Here is a 23,406-nt window from a genome sequence, read left to right on the forward strand (position 1 = left end):
TTGCCCGTAAACAAAACTCCTTTATTTGTAGGCCGACACCAGGCAGGCACACTACTGGAGCTGAGCTCTCACTGTGGCCGAATAGGGCAGAGGGATCGCACACCCCCCCACAAGCCCCAGGCTCCCCCCTGCAGTACAGCCATACTACAAGGCCGAAGGTGCCCCTGAGCCACGCGCAGCCACTACTCTCCATCACTTGTGCAGCAACCGTCCCCTAGTCAGTGCAGTAGCAGCCGCCCTGCTGTGCCATAGTACCCAGATGCATCCGAGGAGTAGCGCTGGGAGAGCAGCACCGCATCCAGCTGCGCCTCGCCGAAGGAGAAGTTCTCAAAGAGCTGCATGAGAGGAGAAAAAGCCATTCAGGAACGACAACAGCAGCTCAGCCTGCAGCTGCTCCTGTTGCAGGGCCGCGTGCCGCTTGCCAAGCCTGCTTCCCCATCCCAGCACAGCTATGGCATGCACTCTCAGGAGAGGGTGTTTGCTTCTGGCCCAGGCCGCAGGGCTTATGGTTAATAAGGCTTGGTCCGAACCGGGGTCAGCAGGCACCATCCCAGCACTGACCCCACTCTGCTCAACAATCCTTCCTCCATTTGGCAAGGGACTGGCAGCGGGCTCATGCATGTGAGCCGTGCTGGGGCCAGAGGCACGCCTCAGCCCATTCATCCCATCCATGAAGCCAGCCAAAAGATGACATCAGGTTCTCACAGGGAAGCTCGGTGACACTGCTGGGAATGCAGTGCCTGCTCCTGCTCCATTCCAGGAGGATGCAGAAAACGCACTCATGAATTAAAAGCACTGCTCCGCAGAGCCATTTCCTCCATCATCGCCTCCCTGCACCTCATGGTCAAAACCAACAGCTGGCCTGGAAGAAGCACCCCACAGCTCGCCATTGCCCGTCACATCCCCAGAGCCCTGCTGGAACAAGGTTGTCCCAGGGGGGTTTCTCCTAGAGGTGCAGAGGATGGGAAGAAGAATGACTGCCAACACACAAACTCCATTTGATGCAATTAAAGATGAATACAATTAAAGATTAATTATGTTTCCAAAAGGCTGGGTAGGTCTTAAATGCCTCATAAGATGTTGGGGAAGTGGATGGTCTTCTTTTCTTCTTGTTTGGGCAGAGCAGAATGGGAAGGTGCCCCTCGAGCAGCCAGCAAGGCAGCCCCCACTGGATGGGGGAGGCCATGGGAGAGCCCCAGAAGGCAGCAGCTGGGGCAAGGCTGCTCCATCTGCACGCTGCTAGAAGTGAAGCAAAGCCTTTGTACTGAAGCACTTGGTATTCCCACGGCCTTTTTTAAGCACTACTACCTCCTGCGAGTCTGAGTGCGTGTGTTTCCCATGGAGAACACTGCTAGGACTATTGATTTTTGGTAATGCAGCTGTACTTTCTGAGAGCAAATGCACTACAAGATTTAAAGGGCAGCCACAGCCCTATTTTTTTCCTGCTCTCCTTTCAAGCCAGCTCCTACTGATGCTCCTCTGCGCTTGTAGGCAACTGGATACCATGTGCGAGTATCAGAGTCACAGCACCACACAGCCCAGAGCCACCACGGCCAATTGAGAAAGAGGCCCTGGAGCACCTCATCCAAGGGCTCTGCGCCTCTGCGACAAGCAAACATCCCACAGTCATCCTGGGGGCTTGGGAGAGGCTTCAGAGGGCTCAGCCTCCACATCTATTTATCCTGGGGAGAAGCCAAGCAAGAGCTGAGAAAGATATATATCTCCCACCACAGAAATGCTCTGCTTGTGGGGAGGCCAATGAAATGGAAGAGCACTTTGTGTTTTTCCTTTTCTTCTGGAAAAGGAGAGCCCTGGAGGTTGGTGCAGTTCTCCTTCCCACAGGGCCACAGAGGGGAGGAGGTGTGGATTCGTAGGGAGCAGATGCAGGTCACTCGCAGGGCTGCCACAAGCCGTGGCATCTGGCTGGAGCAGGAAGCCAGGCTCAGCAGCAACAAGGCAATGCCCTAAATCCAAACACGCCAACGGATTTACATCCTCACTGCCTGAGGAATAAATAAGGGGGTGGGATGGGGGATTTCTTAATACTATAAATGAAAACAAGCCCGATGGAGGAAAAGCTCAATTTGCAGAGCTGACCCTGCACACGCCGTGCCACCTCCTAATGCCCCTTGAGGGAATAGCATCACTCAACTAAGTACCCTCTGCCTTCCCAAATCAAATTAGACCTCAACAAGGAGAGCACACTGCTAACATTTAACCTCAAGTCCTGCACCTCAGCGCGAAGGCACTGGAGATGTGCTGAGCCTGCACAGCAGGAAAATACTTGCACATCAAACAACAATGAACGACGGGCAAACACGCTCCTCCAAACATCAGTCCCCAACCACAGCAATCCAGCAGAGTCAGAGTGGCACATTAACAGGAGGGCTATTTCTGCACGTTTTCCTCCTTTGCCTCAGCTTGTGAAGCAGATACGACCAAAACACTGGGGAAATAAATGCAAAGGATTCCTGGAAGAAGTATGCATTTGGGCATTTGTCAAGCAGCTCTCCTGGAGCGCAGCGGCACCTTTGTGTGCAAACTCAGAAACAGCAGCAATAAATCATGGCATTGCCCCGTGCTGGGACGGCTGCACCACGCTTCGGCTCCGCTGCCAGAGAGCAGAGCTGCCAATGCGAGCTCGTGCCTTCACGTCACCTGTCACGGGCTCAACAAGAGTGAGAAGCATTAACGGCAGTGGGAGGACAGAAGGAACGCAGGTGATGGGAGGAAGGCCAAGGTACTTAAAACTTCCTCCACGTAATCCCTGGCTTGTGTTCGCGCTGCCTGGCCTGGGTTCTGCGCTGCCGTCAGGGTTATTGATCGCTGTAAAGCTTTACGTTGTCTCCAGCAGTCAGCCAAAAATGACCCATCCGGAATTGATAACGAGCCCGTGCTGCCCTGCTGAGAGCTCAGAAACGCCGAGGGAGTGAAAATTCACCACAATGCCAATGCCTTACAATTAAAAACTCCCAGCAAAGAGCAGCATTAGCGCAGAAGAAGATGCAGAGGTGCACACACACACCTGCTCTGTGGGGAGAAGTTGGCTTTGCTGGAGATCCAGGCTGGGAAGCAGTGCCCCAAGGCAGGGGCACAATGGCTCAGCAGTACAAAACTGCCCACAGTGAATCAGCCCTGCAGGCGAGTGATGTGTGCACTGTTGTCTGCCTGAGGCCCGCTGGCAGGAAGAGTCAGGTGCCCTGCTCTCCTTGGCTGGGTTAGAAATGTGAAAGACCAGGTGAAGTCATCCACTCCAGCAAACCCTCTGCCTGCCGGAGCCCCTCCTCTGTCACAGCTGCTTCCCGCTCACAGACACAACCCAGTGCTGGGAAACTGCTGGTAGATCAGGGACCTGCGGGGTCAGCATGTCTGGTTTCATGCACTTCTGCTAAGAGCTCTGCAGGCCAACCTAACAGCCTCCATCTCCAGAAGCTGCCCTGGAGCTCCTCCCTCTTCACCCCAAGAAATGCAGCAAACCCTTCCAGCAGAGGCCCTCCAAGTCCCCCAGACAAACCTGAACCAAATCCTCTGCGGGCTCACAGAGGATGAAACCTAACTGGGCAAGCTGTCAAGATCTGGGAAGCTTGTTCAATTAATGGATTTTTTCCTCTTCTATTTTCACTTTCAAAATATGTTTTCTGAGACACTTTGGTGCCAAGAAAGAAACATCTGATTCCTGTGTTATTCACTGCGGACACCACTATGCCAATGACTATCTGCCAGGGGTTTAATTGCACTTGGAGGCTCACCAGCAGCAACACAAGACAAACACCAGAAGCAGGTAGGCAGCACCCATCCACAGCAGTGTCTCACCACGAAGTGCCCACCCCCTGCTGACACTGGTCAGGGCTCCCTTCCTGTGGCTCTTTACACTGTTTGGGCATCCAAAGCCTCTCTTCCCTTACAAAAAAGAAAGCATCCAGACTTCAGGAGGGAGGCAAGCCACTCACAGAAGACCTGGCAGCCTGTCTTGGGGGAGCGCAGCAGGCCTGTGCTGGAAGCAGAGCACTAACTCCCTTACCATTAGCATTCAGCCCGTCTTGTCCAGTCATTTATATTCTCTTGCTCTGCAGCAAAGCAACACAAGACCTGAAATTGCAGACAAGTGATCGGCACCCAGGGTTAGCGCGAGCCCTGTGCAAGACACGAGTCAGTGGTGACAAAGGAGAAGCCCTCCTGCTTAAATCACCCATTCTGCCCCTTGGACAGCAGTCACACATAAACCAATTCTACCTGGAAAAGTACCACTCATGTCAGAGCGAGCGATGCACAGAATGCAGGGCGTTCTTGGCATGCATGACAGGCGATTTCTTACTTATATTTTTATTTTGCTGAGCCAGAGTAAATGCCACCTAAATGCCACAGAGCTTTTGGTACATAAGCAAATGCCATTTTATGGGTGTTTTGCATCTATCTTACATGGTGATCATAAAGCAACGAGCTCAGAAAGGGCCAAGGGAGGTCATGGCCTCACTGTCCTCTACATCCCTGAGGCAGGAGGAGCTCATTGCTGGGTTCTGTCTGCACAGGAAACAGGGAAGGAGGGTACATGCAGGCTTGCCTTCTTCCCAGTAGAGCTATCTGGGGCCACATCCAGTCTTTGTTCAGCAGAGACTGTCTGGTTCGTCCTGCATGAGCAGAACCCAGAGATGCTTCTGTCACACTGCAAAGCTTTTGCTTTAGCACAGGGTTTTGGGTCATTTCCCCTCCTTGCTGCAAATCAATGAAAATTCATGCATTTGAGGAAAGCAAGCCCTAGTTGCTATGGTGAAAGGCATTCTGCAAACTAAGAAACAAACACAAGTGGGACATTTGGAGGTTACTGCATCCTCGCACATCTTTCTGACAAGAATAAAACACCCCAGCAAATTAAAGGCTCTGCTAACTTCCAATGTGAGGGATTCACAGTACAACTGGTTTAAGGAATTAACGATCAACCCCTGCATCTCTCCAAAGCAGCCTCACCCCTGTGGCACCCAGCACTCCCCATTAAAAACAGCTGCTGCAGGTGCTGTAGGACCTGGGCTTTGGCTTTGCTGCAGTGATGCCAAGAGGCTTGCAAAACACCTGGGAACACCGGGACAAGGACCTGTCAATGTGACCTCCCAGATCTGTTCACAGTCACTGAGAGGAGGAGCCTGGACACAGAGCAAGCCCATTAAGTCAGGCAGACCGGGAGATTAGCCAGCAGAAGGGCCAGGGTGCCTCTGTGATGAGCTCCCCACTTTCAATGCACTCTTTCTTTCCAGCACTAAACACAGCCCACATGTAGGAAGACGTTTTCACAGTGACCCAACTACATCTCCTTTTCCTCCCAGAATCATGCATACATTGGCTGCCCGTCTCTCCCTCGATAGCAGCACGATCAGAACTGAAGGCAGAGATCTCCCCTCTGCAGAGCACACACTTGCTCCAGTTCTCAGAGCTGTGCTGGGCACATACTCTCATCTCACCACGGAGGACCACCAGATCATTTTTTCTGCACACTAGGAAGACTTGATCTCACCTAATGTGGGTCTTCCGATTTAAAAACTACGATGGGAAAAAGTCCATCCAACTCCCCAAGGAAAGCTGCAGAGATGCAGTCTAGGTGCCAGAGGCTGCAGAACATATGCAGCACTCGTCAGTCCACAGGAGAACTGGCAGCAGTGACTGTGCAGAGGCAGATGTTCTTTGCTTAACAGCTTGCTGGGCTTAGGGTATTTTCAGGGTACAGGGAGGACTTCAAGGCCAAGATTCTGCTTTCATGTGGTGCTGCATCAAACGTCTTAAACTGAACTGCTGCAATACCACAGCTGCTGCACTACTCCTGTCCAGCAAGACAGAAGTAGCAACAGAGAACACCACCAGGTCTGCATGCAACCCACCAGCACTGGTCTGTCACTGAATAAAAACCCCAAGTGACAGAGGACACGGCCCCGTAACTTAATGCCCTTAAATTCTGGAGCCAGGTTGGGTCACACCTTGTCTGTCCCAGCAGCACGTGCTTCTATACTGATGGACCCAGCTGCAGGCCTGGCACATCAGCTCAGTGCCTGCCGAAGCTTTGCTCCACAGCACCTGCAGAGCTGCTCCCTCAGTCTGTAATCTCGTAAGCCATTAAGGCAGGGTTCACTCCTTTCCTTGCTCAAAACGTGCTTACCTTTTGTCCACACACAGCACAGGCCACCCTTTTATATCCCAAACCTCAAGATACAATCCTTCAGTTCTGTGTGAGTTCAGATGGCTCTCTTCCTACCGCAAGCCTTTTTGAAGGATCCTGGAACATTGTGGCTGTATCTTCACGTTCCTTTGCATTCCTATTTATTCACCACAGCCTTAGCATTTTCACAGGGGAAAATAAATAAATGACCAAGTAAATAATAAATAAAAGCCTGAAGGCAGCCAAGCCCTGGCTCCAGAGATGCACGCAGCTGCCCCAGCTACCTCAGTGCCAGCACTGCGCCAGCTGCGACGCCGGGCACACAGCCACCCTGCAGGGCAGGGGGGGAGGAGGAGGAGGCAGCACAAAGGGGCTGCCAAGCTGGCATCTCCCTGCTGTGCCCAGCCTGACCTTACTCACATGGGAGATGCTGGAGCAGGATTGCGGTCTGTGACTTGGACGTGTGAGGAGCTGGCACACCACCTCCCTGGAAGCAATACGTACTGCTCTGTATGAAATGCTTCATAAAGCAGCCCTGTTCCTTGGGACTCAGCTAGACAAGAACAAAGCCAAAGCGTCTCGCACCTTCATGGGAGGCATAAATCACTCACACGCTTCCCCTGGGCTTTCTGCACCAAACAAATCAAGGAACCTTTTGCACAAATATTCTTCAAGACAGAGGGAATTTAAACTCCTCAATGTAACTCATCCTACAGGATCTATTTTCTGAGCAGTGTGGGAAGGCACCGGCCTGCACAACGATTTATTAGCACAAACAGGAGTGTGTGTTTAACTCTGTGGAATGGGGAGAACAAAGGATTATTCAATAAAATTCTGATGAGTTCTGCCAAAAGCAAAATACCAGCTGGAGCCCGGGGTAGCGCAGGCAGCCTATCGGCAAACACTGCTGCCATCTGCACGCAGGCATCAGCTGCAGCCCCGGGGAGTGGCAGAACTGGGCCATCCTCACCTCGCTGTGCACCATTACCTGCAGGTCTCGCCCTCTGCCAAGCCAGGGGTTGGACTCGATGATCTCTGGAGGTCCCTTCCAACCCCTACAATTCTGTGATTCTGTGATACCCCACCCCAAAACAAAAAAAATATTGTGTGAAGCACTCATTCATGGATGCCTATTACCTGCCATGTATCAGAGACAGCATCTTGAGTTAAAAAAAAAAAAAAAGCCCGTGCCTGGCAGTGCCACAGCCGGGCAAGGAGGAGGCCCAGCATGACGACTTGACTCCGCGCTCACCGATGCCCTTCGTTTAGACCCTGCTGCAGGAGCTAACAGCCGCTTCGCGAGAGGGCAACCTCACTGAGCAGCAGATAAATAATGTATATAAAAGAGGACGTGGTGCAGTTCTGCAAGGTCATGCTGGAGCACACTGGTGGCCAGCTGGGGCCGGGCTCCTCGGGTAAGAAGCCTGCAGCTATTTATGACTCATGTAATTAATTAATGCCAACGGGTGCTCTGCTGCAGGCACGTGGGAGACCAAAGGGAAATACGAAGCGAGTAGGTTAGGAAATGTAGTGGAGGTGGGGGAGAAGGATGACATTTCTTGCAGGAAGGCATGCTTTGAAGTGATCATCAACAGTCCAAACAGCCAGCAGCTCTTTGGGCTACATCCGTACAGAATCAATTAGGGGTTTTAAAAGTGCCTCAGCTCTGATTTCAGAGAGCAGCCAAATAAAAATGGCATTTGAGGTAGGGCCGGGGCATTTGTAAGCGTCGTGCACCACGAGACCCACGGTCCCACAGTGCAACCCACGAGTGCTGCAAAAATCAAGTGAGCAGCGTAATGCCTTTCAAACTATGCATGTTTTTGGATGAGGAACATTAACGAAGAAGGGCAGCTGAATTTTACGTCTCTCTGAAGTCTAAGGACATGATCAGCAAATGCAAAAAGGACCGATGGGCAAAGCGAAAAGCAGACGCTCCCTGGAAACGGAGTCCCTCCAGGCACTTGGGGCTGCTACCTGCCTTCTCCAGAGCCAGCTCAGGTGCTGGGGAGCTGAAAAAGGGGCCACATCCATCAGTGGCCCGTTCCGCCACGCAGCCCTGAGGTCTCACAGCAAGCGCTCCACACGTGGCAGTGCTGAGTCATGACACCGTGCTCGCACAGCCGGCGAGAGCTTAACCTAATTTTGTCCCTTTGTTTGTCCTCTGCGCAGAGGAGATCAATCAGCTCTGCTCTCTGTCTTCACATCCCATGCAGCCAGTACCTAATACATTGCACAGCAGAACTGCAAACACAAAACACACCTCTTCTGTCCCCTGATGCCCACAGTCCTTTCGAGCTGTCCATTTCGCATCCGATCTGCATCTTTGCTCATGTCTCTCCACTGCCAATTTGTGACCAGAACATCTATCATTTCACGATGTGAATGCACGTATTCATGCGCTCTCCTGCCTCCCTCTTATCATAACAAATCAGCTCACACAATGAGGATTTAAATTGGCTTATAACCCAGCACTGATTCCCTTCTCCAGGCTTGTCTTTTCTCCCTGGACACTCACGGTGTGTGAGCACCGCACATCAGCCCAGTGTTGCCACCTCTGCAGCCTGGGGAATCTCGCTTCCTGCCCTCCCATCAACACTAAATCTGACTCTGACCCCCACTAACCACTGGTTTTCTGGAGCAGAACCATGCAAACTAATAGCAGAGATTTAACAAACAAAAAGAGCATGTGAAGTGGCAGTTTTAGCGGCATAAAAACAAGCATGAGTGAGTGAAACAAGAGCAACAAAGTCTGCCTTTCTGGTGGGCTGCAAACCAACAGGATTCTAAGTCTCTAGGGTAAGATACGAGCAAAGTGAACGACAACACCAACACCCACTTAGCATTCGTGTGACGTATTCCTGATCTGAGCTCACCAGCTTTGAGAACGCTTCTGTTAAATACTGTACTGCTCCCAACTAGGAGTGATCTAGATTGTTTATTTCCTAAACAGATGCCCCCTGCTCTGGGAAATCCCATACGCCAAAGCCAAAGACAGTTTTAAAGAGGTGCTTCAACCTCTTCTGGATATCTAATATCAGCAGCTGGCTCCATTTCTCTAATTGTTTCATACTGACCTTGAGGATGTTTCGCCCATTAAACGACTCCCTCTCCTTGAAGGATGATTTACCAGTCACTGTGTTGCTTCGCTCTTCAGCTGGAAAGAGAAAAGCCACCACCAGAATGAGCTTTAGATAGGAGAACTGTGTGTGCTCTACTTCACCCCCCAATCCTCCCCTCCCCAAAGTCAGCTGCCAGCTGATAAACCATCCTCACACAGCTCTTCATGCAAAAACACTGCCACTTTGATCTTAAAGATATCCGTGCTGACTGTGCAGGGATCAGTGCTTCCACCAGGATTACCTGCAACACCTGGCGGAAAGACCCTGCACACAGCTGGTGTTGAGGTGATTCTGGAGGGCACCTGCTGTGGGGAGCATCCCTGCATACCATCTACGTGTGTGTATGTGAGGCAAGGAAGCAGCCACCCACAGAGACATGGAGAACAGCGATCCAAGCCTTCAGTGAGTGCCAAATGTCTCCATCTCAGATCTATCTCCCCAGAGGATGTCTGAAGTTTTATATAATCCCTAAGTACATAATCTGCTCTTTCTAAGGGACCTTTGCCACACTCACTGAATACATTCAATATTTCTTCTACATCTCCAGCATTGACTACGAGTTCCCACTCACAACCAACAATGCCAATCAGATCCCGTATCGAACATAAAGTGATTTCTATGGCTGCCTGGGTAAAGCTCTCCTCATTGTCTCCGAATGCCTCACATGCCTGATAGAGCAGTTCAGCACACAGACTGGATGCTACTGCCAGCAGGCCCCCCCCTCCAAAGGGCAAGATTCCTGTGAGTGCTGCTGGCCAAGAGTGGGTCTGAAATTGTGAGAAGAACCTTAGAAAGGACCCAGAAAGTACTCAAAGCACGTCTGCCTCCTCTAGCTCTGCTGGCTGCTTTTTCAGTTTTTCTTGGGTTTTATTTAGCAACATCCCCCATACAATCTTCAAGGCACTTTTAAGATTAAAATAAGCACAAAAATAATTTTAAAAAAAAAAGCAACCCAACACAAAAAGTGTGAAAGTCAACAGTTACTGACCAAAATACCTCCTGTTCAGTGGTATTGTGTTACATGGACATGAGGAAATGGATTCTAACTGAAAGAGGGGAGATTTAGACCGGATATAAAGAAAAAGTGTTTTACAATAAGGGTGGTGAGGCACTGGCACAGGCTGCCCAGAGAGGTTGCGTCCCTACAGACACCCAAGATCAGGCTGGAACAGGGCTCAGAGCTCTTGATGGAGCTGTGGGTGGTCCTGTTCGCTGCAGAGCAGTTGGGCCAGACAGTCTTTCAGGGACCCTTCCAACTCTAGTGATTCAATGCATTTACCAGTAAATAACAAGAATACTCACCACCGCTTGGGTCTTTCCTGAATAGCGTGTTCATGACAGTAGCGTGCAGTTTCACCCTATCCCATTCCCTAAGCATCAAACCTGAGGCCACAAACCTCTCCACCAGCTGATCAGCTATCATCTGCAGCCTGGGAAGGCAAAAGGAGAAAGAACGGAGCAAAGTAAGCTGACAAGAAATTGCTGCACTGTCAGCGCTTCGCTCTTCTGCCAGGAAGGACAGCATGTGTGAAATGAGTTCTCCGCATTCGCTCAGGAAAAGAGAGCAGGGGAAGCAAACAGAGCCATCAGAATTCAGTTATCCTGCAAAAAGTTCTGGCTGTTTTACAAGGCTTCCTCTGTCCTTCCTCCACTCACACGGCTTCTGCTGCACACAATCCACAAAGCGGGGCGGATTCAGCATAGCAAAGAGTTTGCTGCCAACGCCCAAACCTGCGTTCCCCGGGGCATTCAGCACTTGGGCCCCACGGGACCCACTCAGCGCAGGGCCCACAGCAGCCACAGGGCCCACAGCAGCAGGCTGGAGCTGAGAAAGGCTTGGCTGGCCCCAGGGCTTGGGGTGGCCACGCTCCAGCTGCCAGCTCCTACACTGCCTGCTTGCGCCTCGCCCCCGGTGGGCTGCCGGCAGCCACGCGGCAATTTCTGGACTCTCCAACTTCCGACTGTCATGGTTTTCTGCTATTTTCTGGCTTTACATCAGTGATTTTTAAAATTAGCAATGACAAAGATTAAATGAATATCATTACGGACAATACTAAAACAAATTAAAAGAGAATAGCTCGAGTGAAAATGGGGCTTTATTGCATTATAAAGTTAATCAAGGAAATAAAACAAATTAGAATGAATTATAATGGAAATTATTTGCCGTGCGGGAGGCATCAGAGCATGATCTCTCTCTCATTCTGAGCCATTCTATGTGCAGAAGGGCTTGCCATCCCCTAATGCTGTCTGCAGTTATGCAAGCTAAGTCGGGTAAATCAAATCTCCTGCTTTATGGCTTAAGCTGATCAAGATCATCCAAAGATCAGGAAGGAACTCCACCTCCAGCCACTCCAGGAGCCACACACAGCCAGCAGAACATCTCACAGGAGGCAGGAAGGCACACACCTCTTACATGGGCTGCAGCAGTCTGAGCCAGCACAGCACAGCACAGCACGGCGCAGCATGGCACAGCACACGGCTGCTGTGATCCTCCAGCATTGGCCTTACAGCTGAAAAACTGCTCCCAGCCTGCTTTGCTCATGTCTCTGAGCAAAAAGCAGCAGGTTTAAGCAGGCAAGAGAGACAAGTGCCAATTCATTCTGCTGGGGGAGATGCATCAATTCACAGGTGAGGGCAGGACCCGCCTGGATGAGGAAAAAACATTACAATCACACAGCCCTCTCTGAGCCTATTTCCAAGCAAAAGCAGCAGCGTTGCAAAACAGAAGCTTGGCAGCCTCCAGTTGACGTGCAAAGCACAAGGTTTGGGTTAGGCCAAAGCCTCAGCTAGGGACTTTCGTGAAGGATAGAGGGAGGCACTATCTCAGCAGCAAGCACCTTTCTCAGGAAACATCTCTGTTTGCTATGGCAGGCAGATTGGAAGGTCTCATTTCTCTCCCCAGCCCAAGCAGCTCTGCCAGCCCATCCACATATTGTTCCAGCACAACGGTTAAAAGGCTCCTCAGCAGAACAGGCAGCACTGGCACCCGAGGCAAGCTGCAGGATCAGTCCCCAGCCATCCAAGCAGTGCCCAGCCATAGGCAGACACTCCTGCACCATATTACGCTCCCGCCTGTCTGGTCACAGACACGCACAGAAGCACAAGCAGACTTGCGAGCACCACACGTAAGGGGTGATCTGGAGACTCAGAAGAAAAGGGGTCTACAGCTCAGTGAGCTCATACATAATGATTTCTACAGCACTGAATGAAGGGCACTTCGGTCATCCAGCATTTACCTCATATTTCTGAGTGCTCCCTCATTTCCTCCCCCTGGCTGATACAGATTGCCCCGGTTCTCCAACCTCCCCCTCTGCTTTATCTCACCTCTGTCAGGGTAGGACAGACTTCAAAGTGGAAGACTAGAGAATGGGAAAAGAAGATTTGGGTTCTTACCCAATCTCAGCAATTGTTACACTTCCATTTCCCCCAACCATTTTCTTATCTCACATCCGATCTCTTACTTCAACAGAGCAAACAAAGTGTGTTTTTCCCTGGGGCATTAAGCATGGGGCCCTCGGGGAAAGAAGATGCTAGAACACATCCCCCCCTCCTTGAACAGGTTCCTGCTGGCACCTTCCTCCTCCAGCTGTGCTGTTCACCCCCTGCAAGCTCCTGCTGTCCTCCAGCAAGGGGATCAGACAGCAAGGGCAGCACCGCTGGAAAAAGATCAAGCTAAAGAAGAGAAAGCCAACACTCAAGAAGAGAAGGCTAAAGTTCTCCTGGCTGCTCCTCTGCCTCCTTCCCAACCACCTCACATGAGCAGTTCAGAAAGATGGTGGCTCTTGCATTTCCCCAGTCTTTGAGAAAGCACTTAAGAGATTACGCTGCTGTTGGTGATGCACTTGTCAAAAATGAGATGGAGGAAAGCTGTCCAGCCACCACTGCATCCTGGACAGCGCTGTGGCAGAGCCTTCAGCTGAAGCCACATCAGAGCACTGAACAGCACAAACGCACCAACCTGGCTTTGACACTGCACACCAGAGGTCAGAAGACAGGTGTTTCACACCCAGCGTGTTTCAGGCTACTCAGGGACACAAAAAACAACTGTGACCAAGCTGCATTTTTCTAAGGACTTTTTTGTGTAACTGGCTTTTAAGAATAATGAAATGCTGCAGAATAAAATCCAGATTCACCTTGTCCATCCATTGGAAACCAGGCAGCAGAGGCCAAGTTGTCCTTGTTTTAAGTCACCTGGGGAGCACCTCCTTGCCTATCTCATCACTGCCTGAGCCACAGCACCATTACTCACTCCAACAGACTGTTACAGAAACAAATGACATCCTTCACCACAACACCACGGACTGATTCAAAGACCAAACACAGCACTGCCTTAACTGGTTTAGGAAGCAAGAATGACTTAATCTTCCTGACTGCCAGCCCACGGATCGCAAGCAGCACCCGCAGACTTTGGACAGCAGAGGTTTCTCCTGCTGCTGCTCAGCGCTGCCTGCATTCTGGGGGCTGAAGGAGAAGGAACTCACTTGTCTGAGCCATCCTTCATGTGAACTTTGGCATAAAGGACATCCATCATGGCAGGGTCGTCGTTCATGTACTCCACTCCAGTCACCTCCACGCTCAGAGGCTTGCCTCCCGTAATTTGGCTAAAATGGAAGAAAAAGCAAAACGTCGCACTGCTTTAGAAATGCAGCATGTAGCATTCCTCCTGCCTAATTTCTAAAGCTCAAAAAGCTACAGTTGCTATTGTCTCATCATCTCAAAAAATACCACAAAAACATTTAAATTTGAATTCATACATTCACTGTTTCAGACATACACTAAGTCAACTTGTCAGTACTCACAGGCCATCTCAAAGCAGAAATCTCTATTTATTTTTACAAAAGCTATCAGCAGTCAAATGGTGTAACTCCTCATTCCAGAGAAGCTGCTGCCTTCCCCACAAAGAGAGCGACTGTGACACAAAGCCTCCAGTTCATTGATTTTCACTGGCAAAAGCACTTGATGCAGAAGGCAGCTTTAAGTACATTTCAACATCCACTTACAAATGCTGGAAGTACATAGAACTGCTTTAAAAACCGTCACCAGCTACTCTGGCAGGAACACGAAACCTGAACTGCATGAGGATGTAATATGCACTCCCACACCCAGCAGCACACCGTGAAGCCTATCTGCTCCCAAACACACCACCTCCTTGCTCTCCAGGAGCACATCACAGGAGGCGTGTGCTGCAGCAAGAGCTCCCAGGAGCAAGTGCCTCCGCCTCTATCAGCGCTGAGGTCTTGTGGGCAGTGCAGGGCAGGCAGAAGTAATGACCACAAGTTAAGTGGGAGTGTGACTTTGCTCTAACCTTGCTTGCTTTTGTGCAGCCTGCTCAAGAGGTTCCCAGTAAGACTTACCAGGTGGAACAGGAGAGTGCAATTCCCTCTCCCAGTATGATTACTGGGAGGAAAACAGCACAAGTAAGACTACAAACACTTGAGGCCACATACCCAAAAATTGTAAAAAGAGGGCACACTGACTTTCAGACAGTATTGCTTGCATTTAGTAAAAATAAATGAATGCTAATGAAGGTTCATATGGGTGGAAGGGAGCCTAAATTGATTTTAAAGGCCTATTTATTTGGCTATGGCAGGGGAAATACCTGTCAACACAGTCAAGTGTTGACTCCTCCTCCAAAGGCAGTGGAGAGTCAAGATTTTCTCTGTCTCAGCTCAATCCACTCCTGAGGAGGGTGGCACTCTTCAACTGCTGTGGGCAGCTCCTTCCCCTGAAAATACTTCTGCATTTCTGGTCAGCAGCTGAAAAAAGGGAGCCTTCCTTTTAGAGGAGGTAAGAATTTTGGCCATGCACTGATTCCCACAGGTGTCAGCTAGCACAGTGTGGCTAATTCTTCACGCACCAAAGTTGAAAATAAAGAAATACAAATAAGGAATCCATGCCCTCCGTGCAAAAGTATTGCAAAAATAAATAAATAAATATGGACAGCAGCCCCTCAGGCCATCTCCAATTTTCTAAGCCGTACAGAGATAAGCTAATTACAGTGTCATTCAAACACATTTACAGTTTGAGCCATAATATCTGCAGTTCCGTGTTAACAGGCGGTGAGAAAGCCCAGTTCCTGAACCAGTGCTGAATGGTTCAGAGTGATGACTCACATGGCTCACACTGCCTTCCCTACACGCTCCCTGCACCCAGAAATGCATGTCAAGGACACCTCAGCATTTGCTCTGAGGCAGGAAGGAAGGAGCGGTGTGCTGGAGCCCGCTGTAGGCAACATGGGAAGGTGCTGGAGCTCATCCCTCCCCCTGCAGCAGGCAGGGGACAGCAAGGAATTGCTCCCACAAAAACAATGGGACTGATGCAAGAAATGTCTGGAGCAGGTCTGCAGGGACTGAGCTGAGAGTACTGCTGTGCCCTCTGGTTGTGATTTCTTGGCGATTTCTGCTGCTCTTACTCAAAACATTCAGCCTCCTAAATTTCTGGAATTTAGATACACTGTCAGGCTGCTCTCCTCATCATTCCTCATCAAAGACAGCTTGCTTCTTTTCCCCTACACGTGCCCTTGGTGCTGACATTCCTTTGCAACACTTACTCTACAAAGTCCTCTTTGCACTGCTGCAGGAGGTCACACGCTCTCTGGATCTCCTGTTCGTTCAGCAGCACCAGCGTCCCCAGCGTCAGGTGGAGCTTTGCAGGGTTCTGGAACAGGCTGCTGCTGACCCCATGATCCTACAAATCAATCAAACACAGCATCTCATCTCAAGCATGTACACACAACACCTCTCAGAGGGATCCACACAGCAGGGAACAAGCAGCAAGCCACCAGCATCAAACCTCTCATCTCTGCATCGCTAGGCAAGTTGCTAGTCTTAAACTCAAAACAAGAGGGAATTGCACAGACTTTGGGAGCGAGGCAGAGCCCAGCACCACACGCCTGCACACCACCTGCTTTTGCAGTGAGGTCCAAAGGCAGATCAGGGCTCTTTAGGGCAGGCTCCAGACCTCCACAGCCATCAGAGCAGTGACTGCCACCAGCCATGGACACGGTGCAAGTCAGTGCAAAATTAGAACTTGAGCAAAGTGTGTTCTCTGTGCCATAAAGCTGGAGCCAGCTGCAGTGGCAAGCTCTAAATAGCCTCTAAATCCTGTCTAAACACTGGCTGCACCTCACAACACAAGCACAGCCCATACCAGCTCTGGTAATTACATTTTTCTCATTCCCAGGTGCCCTATAGTTTGCTGAGATGAATTAAGTTTAAATTCCCTTTAAAAGAAAAGCTACGTGTTGTTGCTGAGGAAGAACTGTTCCCAGGTGGAGCAGTGCTCAGCTTTAAGGAACATGCTTTTCTGTTCTTGAATATTCATAAAAATACTTTGAGGATGGTTAACACACCCATATTAAAACAATTATTTCCACTTGGTGGCCACTTCCCATCAGCACACTGATGAACCTCCGCTTTAAGCTCCAGAAGAATCCAGCACTGCTGAAGCGTTTATATGTCCAAAAATAAAAGCCCAATGACTGCGAATGACAGCCTTGAAGTCTCTAACCGAGCTTCAGAGTTTGAAATAAAACCTCTCTGACGTTTAAACACTGCATCCCTCAGCTGGTGTAATGCCTCACATCTCATCAGGCATTGTTCATGCTGTGGCAACACCCATATCCTTGCTGACAGCAGCACTTGCAGGCTGGGCTAGATGAGCAAAACTCAGCGTCCCTAGCTGACAGAGCATGTACCTGCCTTCGCCTTGCTAATTGCTTTATTGCTGGCTGAGACCCCAAATCCTGCTAGTGGCAAAGGATGCTGCAAGCCTCAGCACCATGCAGCAACCTGCAACGAGCACAGATGAATTACATTAGGCATGCCCTGAGCATAGGACAGGAAAGGTGGGTGCCTCCATCTCGCACCTTCCCAGAGGGAAGGCAGCTAAAGCCTTTTTGCTCCCTTTCACTCACACTGCTGTTAATGTGCAGGACCAGACACAATTCCTCTCCATCGGTCTTTCTCTTTTAAAGGTACCCATAGCTGGGGGATATTTGGCCCAATACAAAACAACAGCTTGGTAATAGCAACCAGGAGAAAGTTTGAGTCCATCTTGCCAGAGACAAGCATCTGACGTCACTCACACAGTGCACACAAGTGATGAAGACTGCACAGTAAAGCAGTTCACAGGACAGAAAGCAAAACCCCAACCCTTGCTTTCTGGGACAGGGACTGACCTGCCCCAAAAGCAGCCTTTTCCCAGTGCCTGAGTGGGGGCTGACAGCTGACAAAGTGCTGGCATGGCACCTCTGCACACTGCGCTGCTGGGACAGCCAGCAGGGAAGAGCAGGGCAGAGAGAAGGGTCAAGACCCAGACAAGTCTCCTGGTTTACCCCTGGTGTTTCATACAGCTCCCGAAATTCCCACATACAGCACTTACAGCTCTTTCACAGGCCGGAAGATCCCACCTCCCCCATGTGTGAGCGGGATGCTGTGTCTGAAGTAGCTCTCTCTGGAGCAAGCAACATTTCTGCAGATGTCTTAGCAGCCCTTCTGACTTGGGCTCAGTTCACTGAAATGCAAAAGTGCTTGAACCCACTTATCCAAGGCTCGTTTCTGCTATGCTTAACCGCTGTGTCCAGTGGGACATATGGCCAGTTGGACAGGATGATCTTAGAGGTCTCTTCCAATCTCGGTGATTCAGTGATTCCGAGACACAGACCTGAGTGCCTTGTGGTGACAAACTCCTCCAGCACCAGTTTCCTCCCCTGGGTCGTGACAGGTGAGCGTTCCTTGCATCACATGCACAGCAAGGAGCAGAATGGAAAGCACAGCACCAGAGTGGTGAGGACAAGCAGGAGAATCCCCTGCATTCGACAGGGGAACGTGAAAGCCACGTGTTTGTAGGGATTTGCTAGAAGACACAAACACATAAAACAGACCCTAGTGCTTCTCTCAAAAATTCACCACTCAAACCACCTAAGGATGCACTGAGAGGCAGGAAGAACGTTCCCTGTATGGATCATCTGTGTGTGACTGCCCATTTGAGCTTGTGCCGCTCTCTCAGACACTGACTTGTCGTGGGCACAAAAAACAACACATTTCCATGCACGTACCTTTAACAATTCCTTTTTTTTTTTTTTTTTTTTTTTTTAATTAGATCTCCCTCTTAGACCCTCTACCTTTGCTCTCCTCCTTTAGATGGAACAAGGAAAGACTTTTATTAGGAGCCTTCACCTCTTTGCAAAGTCTGAGCACATTGTTCCTATAAATCTAAGACACTTTAGCAGGGAAACCAAAGACCAAAGCAGAGCCTTCTGCGTGACAAGGCAAAGGATCACACTGCTTAGCTCTTCCTCCCTGGCTGCATCCTTTCTGCTGTCTTAAGAGCTTCCAATATTTGCAGACAGCTTTCTGTTTTTTCCCTAATAGCAGGATAGTGCATGCCAGCTACATGCCCTCTCCCACCCCAACCCACAAACAAAGGAGCGAGCCAGAAAAACAGCATTTCCTGAACTGACTGAAGAACTGCAGGCTGAAAAACCCCTCCCATTTTCTGTCCCTTCCACTGTGAGATGTAATACCTCATTAACGTTAGATATTTACAGGTTGGCATTATTACAGCAATCATATTTCTCTTCCATGCTACATCTGCAGCCTGTTAACAATGCAAATGCTGTGTTTGCACCGCTCCAAAAACCCAACCATGATTTTTCATGGCAATTTCACTGCTGAACCTAAACCTTTTCCTTTACCCACCTGCAACAAATGCTTCAGTCCTCCTCACTCCAACACCAGCATGGCTGGTGCTAGGAGACTCCCAAGGTCACCCAGACAGCCTGAGCTCCCACTGCACCACACCACTAAGGACCCAAGCCAGGTGAGCCACCTCCTTATCTCTGTACTAAATCAGCCTCAAAACAGCTCTGCTTCGCTGGCTGGCTGCCCTAATGCCACATATGAATGACACCCAAAGCACTCTGTATCGTGACACAACGTTTGTCTAACAGAAAGTTTCGAGGACAAAAAAACAGAGTCAGAAAGCATAACACCACCAACATACCCTATGCTGTAAAATATAAATGAATGGTTGTCATGGCAACTGCTTCAGAGAGAAAAGTCCCTCACAAATGCTCAATGGCCAGAAGAAACCCTCACACGCACACCCCCCAGTTTCCCCCTTCCTTGCCACTATTAGTGAGGTTCATGCAAAGACTAGAGTCTACCTAATGCTGCAATGCTTTGCACCAGCAAATTGCAACAGGAAGTGAAGCTCAACACTTGTGTCCCTGAAATCTATTCAGATGTCTCTAAGCATCCTGAGAAATCCTGTTGCTTTGGACAAATCTATAAGCTCTCTTATTGCTCTGTGAGGCACAGTTTTGAATTACTGTTTTTCATTACTGATGTGCTTTCCAGCAGACCCCGCTGTGAGATAAAGTGGTATTAGAGTGGCATTACTGGCTGCAGAGTGATTGAGAGACATACAGGGCTGCAATACACTCCTGAACTAAGAGGCAGCAATGTATCTAGAAGCCTTTTTGCTAATACCAGGAGAAGGAAGGATAGAAAAAATAAAGCCCTGTGTATTCCTTGGCTATCCATATGCAAACCTCCAAATACCTGCCTCTGACTGACTTATATATTTCAAGCTAAAAATGAAACTTCTCAAGCCTCCTGAGAGACACGGGCCACTGAACAGGGTCAATACAACCCTGTACCCCCAGATCAGGGGCACCCTGCACCCACACTGCGTGGAGAGCCCTGCTGCAGGGCAGCCCCGGCTGCCACTGCCTGGGGAGATTCCCAACAGTGCCCAGATGACTCAACAGCAGCAAAATGCAGAGAGGATGTCTTGAGTGCTGCTGCTGGAATGAGGAGGAGTCACGTCTAAGTGCTGGTTCTGAGCACAGTTCCAGCCAGTGGCTCCAGCCTGCAGGTTCCCTAACCACCGAGCAGAGCTTTGCTAATGCTGTGCTATCCAGACACAGCATGAAGAGGCTGCAGAAGAAACAGAAGGTTAGAGAAGACAAAGGTTAGCGTGGTCTCAAGCAGTGGTCTCAGCACTTCTCTGACCAAACCTGAGCTTCTGCAGCCATGGAGGACAAGCAGGCACAGGAAGTTTTGCAGATGTTCCCAGACAGCTCCTTAGGAATGTGACTGACAATGCTGGGGAAAGCACCAGGATAAATCTATGAAAACATTTCCAAGTGGATGGCAGGCAGTGATATGATGCAAACTGACAGCTAAGAGCGAGCAGGAGACAAATCATACAACGGGGCAGATTAGGAGGCATGTGGAGAACAAGGCAGACCACCAGCAGAGGCTGGGCTGATGGTGGGCTGCAGAGATGCAACCAAGGCAGCAGGCAAGAAAAATGCAAGGGGAGGAACGAGATCAGGTGAGGCCCACATAGGGCAGGAATAAAGACACGGGATGACGGTGTGGATGATGGCATTAGTTGCAGATGAATAGAAGAAGCTGCATTGTAGAGATGTTGCAGTGAAAAGATTTGCACTATACTGAGCAGCCAGGAAGCCAGAACTGAGCAAGGTTCTGCTCTACGCAGGAAGATACGAGGCCTGCTGGCAGACAACCAGAGGTGGAAGATCAGATAAGCAGGAGGATCCAAGGCAAGCAGAGCAGGGCTAGATATATCTGAAAGGACTGATGAGTAAAGGGAGATTCAAGCAAAGGACTGTAGCAGCTATATGCCACTTTGGAAGGGGATAAAGGACAAGAGAAACACCAGGATGAATGCAGTGGTCTCAGTCCAGGGCCATAGGCATGAGCAGACGCTGCCAGAGCCCATGCTGAAGTTAACAGTTCCCCCAAAAGGTGCCTCTCTCCCCATAACTCAGTGACCTCCACAAGCACTGGAACAACCAACAGGGGGAGCCAGGCGACCACTGACACCAGCTCCAGGGCTGGCTCGCTCTGTCCTCAGTCTGATGTTTCCATTCCCCTGACTTCAGGGCTTTTATTTAATAAAGGGAAGCGTTAATATAGGAGTAGTTAATGCTAGATTGTGGGACTGAAAATCAAGACAGTGATAGTCTCCTAGCCTGAGGAATGAGTTCTCATGGCATTGCACTCATTGCCAGCTCCTGTATCTATTGGCCAGTACCAGTTGTACTTGACATTAGGTGAAAATCTGAGTGATAGAAACCTCTTAAAGATGTCAGAGAAATAAAAAGCTGGGTGGAGAAGAGGGACTTAAATCAGAATTGCCTGTAGAAACAAGACTGCAAAGCCAGCCCAGTTCTGCTGTTAGAGATGAGACAATTGGTGTACAAGCAACCATGAAAAATCTTCCCCAGACATCAGGTAATTCACACACAAGGCATAAACACACAGGAAACAACACTTCTCAAGCTGTGCAATTAGGAAGGTTATGCTTTTCCCTTTGAAAGGCATAAGCAGGAGCAACGGATGTAACGGTAAAAATACTAGCCCATAAACCCTGCTGCATGCATACAATCTAACCTTCAGCTGCTGCAAAGGGGAACTCACTCCTCTTGCCTAGAGATGTCCTCTGAGCAGACTCAGAGGACACAGCAATTTAATAACATCATTCCCTCTTCCCAGGCTGGCCCTGTGCACTGAGATACCATTTCTGTCAAAGCAGCAGCAAACTAAAATACAACAGGGAATGCTCTACTTTCACTTCATCCCATCCCTATTTTCACTATGCCTAGCTGTTTCCTGCTGCTCTCGGTGCTCTCAGATCTGAAGGCAAGTAGGAGGGACTGTCAGCACCGGCTCTCAGGGGAAGAAGGGAAGTGATTACATTAGCAGGATGGCGTGTGCTACCGAGTCATTTCCTGACACCTATCCTCATCCACTGTCAGTAACCAAAAGAAAAGTGAAATAGAAGCAGCAGCAAACTTGTGAATCGCTCCTTGGTTTCACAGTTACATGAAATCATTTTAAATGTAGAAAGGTCTGTTACATTATTTAGAACCTTTCCTATTAAAAATCAAAAACCCAGAAGAAACAACCCTTGTTTGAATCTTAAAAATACCATCCCACCTAGGAAAATCTCAAAGGAGAACAACATATTTGACAGCAAATTAACTAAGCTATTCTGCATTCCAAAAGGTTTCCCAATAAACTCACAGCAGAGCCACCAACTTAAGCAAAAGGCCTGTAAGAAATACACCGCTAGGAAAGGAAGCAAAGGATAAGGCCTCTGAGGTAAAGGGCAAAAGCCTCTCTCAGCGAATGAGAGACTGCTGAAGAGGTTTCCTCCAGCTGGAGCTCTCGCGTGGATTCTTACCTGTGAGCATTTCTCCAGCACCTCCTCCTTGAACTGCAGGAACTTCTCCTGGATGACGGGCTGGTTGAGAGCGAAGGACAGGAAGTGTGTGAAGGGCTGCTTCTTACGGAAGCTGTCGAGAAGAACATCGATGCGTGTCCGGGCCGAGATGACGGCGCCGCGCTGCTGCCCTGTGATCACTGCAAGGAAACAAAGCGACACCCGGCCGCTTCTCACGGTGCCACAGGGAGACCGCTGGCACTCGCGCGAAATATGCGGTACGTAAATGGACCGTGATTGTGCATCCTACTGATCTGCTCGATACTGGGGGATCTTGTGAAGGTAGGAACATTTCACTCGGGAGCTGCCAAAAAGGAGTTAGAAAAACCTGCACAACAGCACCTCTCTACTGTTATCCCAGAGCTCTCCGAAGTGACAGGAATTAAAACTCCCAGCCACGCACAGAGAAATCTTGCCAGACTCCCTGCTTGACTTAAAATGCCTGGCACGACTGTACTTTCCTCTGCAAAGGCAGGATGATGCCTGAAGTATCCCTCTGCTCACAAGAAAGCTGCCTCTGTGTGTCTAAAAAACAATTGCAAAGAGTCACTCGCTTCAGCGGCTCTTCAGATTTCTAGAGCATTATTTCATGTTTTCATGAAAGCAGTCTCTTAGTAGAAGCGACAAAGGAAATCTACAAAAGATCAGGATGCCCTACGTTGTTTGTGTATGCACCAAACAGAGGACACTTGATCCTGAGAGGAAAGAACTGCAAAGAGCAAGATTTTCTTGGCTTCCTACTATTACATGTTTACAACGTCTCTTAGCCTTCCAAACAGTTCTTCATAGTTCTCAGGAAAAAGTCAAGCCCCACTTACTGAGAAGTGCCACCACATTCCTGCATAGCACAACAGCTGGGTCCCCTGTCACCTAATCCTCCCT

The 23,406-nt window shown here is 49.6% G+C and overlaps 1 protein-coding gene across 3 annotated transcripts in view; it reads right to left on the minus strand.

The window, feature by feature from the left end:
* ASCC1 (activating signal cointegrator 1 complex subunit 1) overlaps positions 1 to 23,406 on the minus strand; it is a 27,601-nt gene continuing 4,195 nt past the window's right edge. The window contains exons 4-9 of one of the 3 annotated variants that reach the window (XM_042863520.1): positions 22,486 to 22,597; positions 15,815 to 15,951; positions 13,746 to 13,865; positions 10,567 to 10,694; positions 9,220 to 9,299; positions 1 to 335 (exon numbers count right to left, since the gene is read on the minus strand). In XM_042863520.1, coding sequence (XP_042719454.1) covers positions 219 to 335; positions 9,220 to 9,299; positions 10,567 to 10,694; positions 13,746 to 13,865; positions 15,815 to 15,951; positions 22,486 to 22,597 — 694 coding nt within the window. In that variant the 3' untranslated portion in view covers positions 1 to 218. Of the gene's footprint in view, positions 336 to 9,219; positions 9,300 to 10,566; positions 10,695 to 13,745; positions 13,866 to 15,814; positions 15,952 to 22,485; positions 22,665 to 23,406 lie in introns of all 3 variants that reach the window. The other 2 variants (XM_042863519.1, XM_042863521.1) reach the window with 2 other exon arrangements.

Source organism: Lagopus leucura, unplaced genomic scaffold (assembly GCF_019238085.1).
Source record: "Lagopus leucura isolate 7727_CA_CO unplaced genomic scaffold, USGS_WTPT01 Super-Scaffold_739, whole genome shotgun sequence".
Classification (NCBI taxonomy): Eukaryota; Metazoa; Chordata; class Aves; order Galliformes; family Phasianidae; genus Lagopus; species Lagopus leucura.